Here is an 8,280-nt window from a genome sequence, read left to right as displayed (position 1 = left end):
TCAGAATCAACTACATTGGCCAAGATTGTGCAAAAAAAAATTTTTAAAGACGCTCACAGGGTAAGGCTATTATTATTAGTGTTATTATTATTAGTTCTTTCTTCCTTGTAATAACTGGGTTATATTATTCATTTTCTGTGTTCTTACTTGAACCACCCTCACATCTGGATATTATGGATATTTTTCTTTATGAATGAAAATTAAAGACTTGGAAATAATGTTCTATTACCACCAAATAATTCTAATACAAGTTCAGTTTCATCTTAAAAAGACTTCAATACCAAAAAAATGTAAGAATCATTTAAATATTTTTAGACATTCTAAATGTACTTTACTGAACACCGTCTTAATTCATCATTTTAAAATGTCCACGCCACTGCTAAGTTGTTTGTTTTTTATATTTTTATTTTCATATTTACAGATAAAGCCAATGTATTCATACAACTTGAGCTGCTCCAGATTTCCTCATTTTATAATAAAATATGTTATAATAATTTTATTTCAAAATCCAAATCCTAAGTGTAATGTGCATTTGTGTTCAGATAGTTTTTCTCTGATCATCCTAAATAAAATTCAGCTCAACAGAAAGATACATTTCCGCACAAGTAGGAAATATACTGTAGTTCAACTGTGTGCAGTAATCTCAGAATACAATATGCAGAAGCAAGATAGGACATGGAACAAATGCAAACAGGATTAATCAGAAAATCAGCTTGAAGCAGAAGCAGAGATCCTCAGCTCACCCAACAAAATCTGTTCAGTGCAGAAATGTGAGTCTAATGGATGAGAAGAAACGAAAAGCTTGCATCTTCTTGAATAAGTAACATTTTATGACAACTTTTTACAGTTAGGATTGATTTCCTGTCTTGCTGCTTTAATTGCAGTGAAAATTAGCTCTAATTTTTTGAATTTGGCGGCTGATATTCAAAACTCTTAAAACCCTTTAAGATTTTAATCATGAAAAAATAATGGAAAAATATGCATAATTTACCTTCCACTTGAAAAAAAAATGCAGTACTTCGTGTTTTCTATCACACAAAATGAAGACAAATACACATACTGTAGGTTTAGGGTGCTATGTAGCAAAAAAATGAAAAAGTTCAAGAAATGTAAAGAAAATTGCCGGGCGCTGTAATTCTTTTGATGAGTTTATGTTTCCGCCTTTCTGGTACATTATGGAAACAAAAACAAACAACCTCGATGGTAAACCAATCATCGCAGAGCTGTCACCGTCTGGACCAATGAGAACCGTGCAGCTGTGTAACCCCGCCCATCACGCGGAAGGTTGCGTCGAACAGAAAGTCACCTCTTCTTGTCGGTCAGGGGGAAGCTACTGACAGCTAACAGCAGCGGCTTCTACCGGGGAAAGGTCGACAGTAGGACAGTAGCATCCTCCTCTAACCTTAAACTCCCCAGTATCCTATTTAAACCGCATTAAATATCGTCTAGGGACAGTTCTGTGGCTGGTAAACGCAGATAAACAACAAGCTAACAGTTTATAGGAAGCTAGCTTCTGCAGTCGGAATAACCCGGATCATGGCTGCGCTCAGAGCGTCCTACCACAGGATTCTGGACCGGATCGAGCACATCCTGCCCGCCAAACTGAGACCTCTCTACAACCACCCGGCAGGTAAAGTACTGCTCAGCCTCTTGGTGATACTGGCGAGGTGTTGCTAGTGGTTCAGCTGTGGTGGTGTTGTTTATGAATGGGGAGCGCATCCTGAAGAGAAAATGAGAGCTGCTGCTGTCTAATCTGTCCGCCGCAATTTTACGAAGAGTCATTGTTTTTATGTAGTAATCTCACTCTTGGATAACTTTGCTCCAACCAGAGCTAATCTTCTTAGATTTCTAAGAGTTTATAGGGAAAGTGTCTGCACTATAGGTTATGCTTTCTGGTTTGACAACAATCAGTTCATTCAAGCTTTCGGGCACTTCTCAGCAGACACACCTGTCAAGTTTCTGTGTGTTGTTTTCTCTCTTGGAAAGCAAACGCATGTGGTTATTGATTTATGCAGCAAAAGTAAAATTTTAATGAGCAAATATAGTTTGTTTTTTATTCTGGCAAAGAACTTGGAATGTAAATGTTCAGCTCTTTTAAATTTCTGTTTTTTATCATTTCTTGTTTTGAGAAGGTAAAATTTCAAAATTACAAAGTTTTCAAAGTAAACGCATGTATAAGCCTTAAAACTTGTTAGGCTGCAGAATGTGAAGGTCAAAACTGATTCACTGCAAAATAATATATTAAAAAAAATTTTTAAAACATGTAAAAACAAAAGAAAAAAAAAACAATTCATTTGTTCCCAATATGTGTATCTGGTTTATAATTTGTGGCCTGTTATTGTATTATAATATTCTGTGTGGCATTTTTATGTCTCATTATGATCAAAAATGTTCAGCAAGTCACACATTTCTAAGGCAAATTTAATCAAAACTGAATATTTCCCAATATTTAGATTATTTTTCTATAAAAACAATTTTAAAAAATTAGTATTTTAAAAGCCTAATTTTTACTTCTGGTCTTGACTTAATGGAGTATTGCTCATTAAATGGCCTAAAAGGTAAAAATCTCACCTTTCATCATATCTTTATATGTTGCCTGCTCAGTGTCTATCAATACGGGTAGAATAATTATAGTACAAACACCGGGCAACATTTCCTAAACAAAGCAACAGCACCGATTATAATTTGCCTAACTTAGTCTCCTATATGTGTAGCTAATGTTTAGTAATTCAAAGTTTCATTTTAAGCTCAATGAAGGAAGTCTGAGGTGAAACTGAGGTCACTTTTTTTTGTTTTGTTATTATTTATAATTCAAGGACAACTTTCCTGCGTGGTAGTGAGGGCGGCGACAAAAGCCACCTCCCTCCAACATGATTTGCAGTGACAGATGTCCCACTTTTTAGTTTGGTTCGCCACGTTTGAGAAGATTGTTGACTTCAGACCAGCGACTTTTATGATCAGGGTTGAAGCTTTACGCAGCTTTATTGTGTCATTCCTGTTTATTGGGAGTCAAACTCTCTTTGTGGTTTGATCTGTTTTGACACGTCGAGAAGGAGTGAAAGAATACTTTTAGTTATTGTCCAATTTAACATTCCTAACCTTCAATGTCTTGTGTTGCTGCAGTACCACCTGTCGTGATGAAATACAGATTGCATCAGACACTTTTAGGGCTTTTTTTTTCCAGAGGTATTGCCATAAAACAAACAAATTAAACTCTTTAACTTGTTTAAAGCTGTTAGTATCTATCTGAGTGACTCTGAATATTGTTTAAAAAGAAAAAAAGGGGAAAAAAGTATTGTATTTGGATATTTACCAGTTCATCAGCAGGTCAGTTTAAAAAAACTGTTTTCTCTTATTGACTGTTCAATAAATTTACTAAAATTAAACATCAATCTCAAACAGCATATTCTTTGATATACTTAGTTTTGAGTTTATTCAAAGCCTGAGTTGCACAAGCATAAACTGGGATAAACCTTTATTTTCTTTTACATTTAAAACTATTTCATCTGTCAAGAAAGATTGATCATCTCATTGCTGTGCGTCAGGTAAAAGTTTAAGAAAACATTTCTGTAAATCTATTTTATTGCTTTTATATAAACTTTGCAAGTTATGTGTTTTTAGCTCAGTAAGTAAAATTATATTAGGTTAGCACACTCCAAAATCACACAAAGTGCCATTAATAATGTGGTATTGATTTTATAATGCCACATCACTAAATCAAAGTAACAAATTATAATTAATGAAACAAAACCAATTGGGGAAAGGAGGAAATCAATATTGATATTTAATTTGATGTTGATCATTTTGGCTCCAATATCCAGAAGGAAATAGTTTACGTTATTACAATAAGCCTGTTGATCCTTTTTCTTGGAGAATTTGTCAACAATTTCAAAACCTAACGAGTTTAAACCTTCATAAGTTTTGCATTTGTGCAACATTTCATGAATGGAGTCATTTTAAAAATGAGTATTTGTTCTCTCATGTTGTTCCTTCTCATTTGCCTTTAAAACAAGATAAATTAGACCTAATGTGGTCAAACATAAAAGCAACAAACATCCCACTACTGCTAAAGTAAACTTAACATATTGTTACATTCAAAGTAATGTAATCTGGAACATTTTTATTTTGGTATATAGACTTACCAGTAATATAAAATAAGCACCTTATGAAATGTATATTAGTTTTTAGGAAAATATGCTTCATTATACGTAATATTATAATTTTAAATATAGCAAGCAGGTTAATTTGGGGAGATGTTTGCTCAGGCAGTCGGGTTTTAGTTTTCTCACTGTGGTTTTAAAGCAGTGATGGTTGGTGCACCTTTCATTTCCACACATCACTGTAAAGATTTCCAAACCACCCAATTTGTCTTTCTTGCATTTTTATTGAAAGGAGTGGTGGCCCTTTCTCCTCCAGCTGATCAGTAGCATGAAGCAGCAGGTTGGGGAGGGGCAAGGCGATACTACTTTATGCCCTGATGGTGGTCTGACATGTCATTAAAGTGACTTTTAAGTCTCAGAAGGAAAGTTTTCCTGATTTTGATTAGCCAGCTTATGCGTCTTATAACAAGTTAATTGTTTGACAGGAACTGAAAGCTAAACAGAAATGTGTTTAGCTCTAAACAGAGTAGCCTCAGCATGAATGGCCACATCTCACGGTTTCCCTCTCACTGTGTCTCTCCAGGTCCAAAAACAGTTTTTTTCTGGGCCCCGATGTTTAAATGGGTAAGTGCACTTTCACACACATTCATCTGTAAGCCTGCGAACTTAAACAGAGGTCGTTCCCGACCTTTGTTGGCTTTTGACAGCTTAAAACAAAGTTTAACATACGTAACCTTTGTCTGGTTGCCAGTTCAGTACGTGAACATTGTGTACCTCAGATATTTTCTCAGGGGTCAAAGTCAGAGCTGAAACATTGACTGACTGGTATCGTAAATGTTTTGGATTAAAGAAAATCTCTTTTTATTCTCTTTTTCAGGGCCTGGTCATGGCTGGTTTGGCTGACATGACCCGACCAGCAGAGAAACTCAGCACCTCCCAGTCTGGAGTGCTGACAGCCACAGGTGGGTTTAAGTTGAATTCGTCATCACGGATCATTTTAGGGCATATAAACGTAGAAACATTGTTTGGTTGAGATAAGGTCTGGTTTGGTTTTTCTCAACAAAGACAACAAACCTTGTGGATCAAACTGCTTGATCCACAAGTAGTCTGAGATAGTTTGATTAAAATGTGCTAAAGGTTACCCATTGCATCTTCGTTTGCTTTAACTAATCTTATCTATCCGCCTTTTTTTTTGCCAAAACATTGACTGTTCTGGTTTATCGTCACTGTGGACAAACATCCCTCCTGTTCTCCTCCCTCAGGGCTCATCTGGTCCAGATATTCGCTGGTTATTATCCCAAAGAACTGGAACCTTTTCGCTGTGAACTTCTTCGTGGGCAGCGCAGGAGCGTCCCAGCTCTACAGGATCTGGAAGTGGGTTTGCGTTTTTGTAAATTCACAACTAACCATGCAATTGAGAGGGATTCATCAAGCAAAGATAGTCCAGTTTCCTCACCTTTTACTGATAATCTTTAGAAATATGCTCGCCATACATTTATGTGCAGTAACAGAGTAATGCTAATTAAAAAAAACAGGCATAACATTACGACCGCTTGCCTGTAGCTGAGTCGGTTCCCCTTCTGTGACCGATGGACTCCTCTGGACCCCTGAGGGCGTTCTGCGTTGTCAGCAGCAGATCCTGTGAGACCCGTGGATCAGGCTCGTTAGTCCTCGTTGAACCAGTTTTGCTTTGCCCAGGAATGTTCTGAGGAACACAGTATTTAGCGTACATACTGCCTTCATGGAGAAAGTAAATGGTGTGTAACAATGCTGAGGCAGGTTGTACACGTAGATCCATATAAGAGGAGGAACCAAGGAGCACCAGCAGAATATCGCCTAAACCTCTGATGCCAACATCCCCACTGTTTGTTCTTTAGGTGGCAATCAAGGCCCACATCTGCTGGGACTTCCTGTTTTAACTTTAACTGCAAAATTGAGTCTTTTCAACTCAATTTTAATTAGTGTAGCTTAGCTCACTATTTATATGGGAATGTTCTTTGAAATTGGCTTGAATAAAAAAATCTTTTATTGCTCAGATTGACAGGTTAAAAAAAACGTTGGACACTTTGGACTCTAGGTGGTGCTATAGTGCTTTTACTAAAATGATTTTTATCTTTACAACATTCATGTTTTTAGCAGTAAAATCAAGTTTAGCATAATCCAGGTAGCGGACAACAGAAATGAATATATAGAAAGCTACAAGCAACAAAAGTGTTCAATGTTGATGTTTTCCAATACATTTTTCTCCTTCTGTTTGCAGCTACAAGCAGGAGCTGAAGGCTAAAGAAGCCGAGTCGTGAGGAAGTTCTCCCTGCGATGCTGCTGACACAAAGGGAGACTTTTATATCATCTCTGCACCATTCTATGCTGTTCCCATGACATCCATGCCATAACCACATGTTTGCCACATTAAGCCTGTTGTCCCTGAAGGAAATACGCTTTTCCCCAAGTTTCACGTTTCCTCAGGGTGTTTATAAAAAGATAGATTTTTTTTTTTTAACTCGTCAATACATGCTCAAGAACCGTGGTCATCAACGCACAAGTACCGCTTGTTCATCAAGTTTTATGATTGTACAGTGCCTGATTTCACACGTCATGCTTTGCATCGTGTGCACTAGTCGGGGAAATTTTGCGTCATTTGTCAACTGACTTCTGTCAGATGTAGCAATCGGTACCTCAAGCAGATTTCCCAAAATTCACCTGTTGGATCAGTGCTGAATGTCACCATAAATGTAAGGATTTATCTTTTCATTGGCATATTTATCATTTCATTGGTGTCTGTTCCTCAGCAGTCATTAAGCCTTTGATTACAATGGAAAGGATTCCTTCCATTTTAATAGCCCATTCAAGAACAAACCCTGATTTATATATTTATTTTGACAGAAGTGTGTGAGAAGTTATTCAACATGTGCGTGCAGCTTTGCGAGTCAACGAGCAAACACTGGGACAAACTGTAACAGTTCTTTTTAGACTTCCTCGTAAAATACTTGATCTGGGAAAATGTTTGGTTTTTTTTTTCAATAATTGACACAATCAAACTGTATTCATGCAGTAACTCCCTAATTTAGCAATAATTTGTGTAATTAATCTGCTGACTGTTCAGACATTTAAGGGATGGTCATTAAATGTATAAAATATGTTGGTAATTGCTATGTATTAATAAATCAGATTAATACAGCTTGGTCACCTGAGTATTGACGATTAACTTTGGATATACACTCGGATGTGAATGGTTTCCAAACTAATATATGAAATGTGTTAATTATTTTACTCAGACTACAAATACAGATGAATCATTTGTATTTGTATTATTTTTGCTCCCTGCTGACATTAAATCAGATCAAACGTTTAATACCATGAGAATGTTTTTTGACTATCGTCAAACTCATAAGTTTGTTCACGTGCACTAAGATTGCTTCCCAAGGGAAGCAAAGATGATTATTTGTGAATCCACATTTAATTTAGGGACACTTGTGGATGTGTTTTAAGACACAACCTCACACTGCATCTTTTTGTGACATCATGAAAAATAATCAAATCAGATCAAAAATCAGCCAAAAATATTGACATAGCATTTGAACATCTGGCTAATATTTGGGTTTAAGTCCCAGAAGCCAGAAAGTGCCGTGCTCATCGGATCGATTACACTAGTTTGGGAACATCCATTTATCCTTATTAGAAAAGATGACATCTCAAACAATGTGGACATAAAAAAAAAAAACGTAGAGTTCAAAAGAAGTGTGAACAAGTCAATTTACAAATCTCTCAACAGTTACATCAGTTCTGTGAGCAGGAATGGGAAAAATGTGACCTATACAGCTCCATAAACAATGGCTACCAGACACTGAAGAAATATGAACTTAAAAATTTGAGGGTAGAAAAACTTATTCATTCAGAAAATATACTGCTCAAAAAAATAAAGGGAACACTTTAAGTGTTAAACACCTGTTTAAGTGTTCCCTTTATTTTTTTGAGCAGTGTATATACATTGGTAATCCTAAAAAGAATTAAAGCAGGAAAAGTTTTGAGTTAATATCACTGAGGGAGAGTGTTTTTATTGTAGAGTAGGTTAATATCTGTCCAACTTGTAAATATTTCAAATCTTTCAAGTTTAATGAAAAAATACTTTTTATAATACTACTCGTTTTTTCCCATTATAAAAGTTGGACCATGTATGTGG

The 8,280-nt window shown here is 36.1% G+C and overlaps 1 protein-coding gene across 1 annotated transcript; it reads left to right on the top strand.

Annotated features, from left to right (window-relative positions):
- The first annotated feature begins 1,280 nt into the window (after window positions 1–1,280).
- On the top strand, window positions 1,281–7,452 carry mpc2b (mitochondrial pyruvate carrier 2b). Its single transcript, XM_032567323.1, has 5 exons — window positions 1,281–1,630; window positions 4,684–4,724; window positions 4,978–5,062; window positions 5,363–5,474; window positions 6,361–7,452. Exons 1-5 carry the CDS (start codon window positions 1,537–1,539, stop codon window positions 6,398–6,400), a joined length of 372 nt encoding a protein of 123 aa, XP_032423214.1. The 5' UTR covers window positions 1,281–1,536; the 3' UTR covers window positions 6,401–7,452.
- The last annotated feature ends 828 nt before the right edge of the window (window positions 7,453–8,280 follow it).

This window comes from Xiphophorus hellerii, chromosome 7 (assembly GCF_003331165.1).
Source record: "Xiphophorus hellerii strain 12219 chromosome 7, Xiphophorus_hellerii-4.1, whole genome shotgun sequence".
In the NCBI taxonomy this organism is placed as follows: domain Eukaryota; kingdom Metazoa; phylum Chordata; class Actinopteri; order Cyprinodontiformes; family Poeciliidae; genus Xiphophorus; species Xiphophorus hellerii.
The sequence above is the reverse complement of the archived record's forward strand: the minus strand, read 5'-3'. Positions and strand labels throughout refer to the sequence as shown.

What these genes read in the sequence shown, in the direction of transcription:
- mpc2b (XM_032567323.1), top strand. Translation starts at nt 1,537, where the DNA reads ATGGCTGCGCTCAGAGCGTCCTACCACAGGATTCTGGACCGGATCGAG. An exon ending in TCTCTACAACCACCCGGCAG is followed by an intron (nt 1,631 to 4,683) that starts GTAAAGTACTGC and finishes GTGTCTCTCCAG; the next exon opens with GTCCAAAAACAGTTTTTTTC. An exon ending in TGGAGTGCTGACAGCCACAG is followed by an intron (nt 5,063 to 5,362) that starts GTGGGTTTAAGT and finishes CTCCTCCCTCAG; the next exon opens with GGCTCATCTGGTCCAGATAT.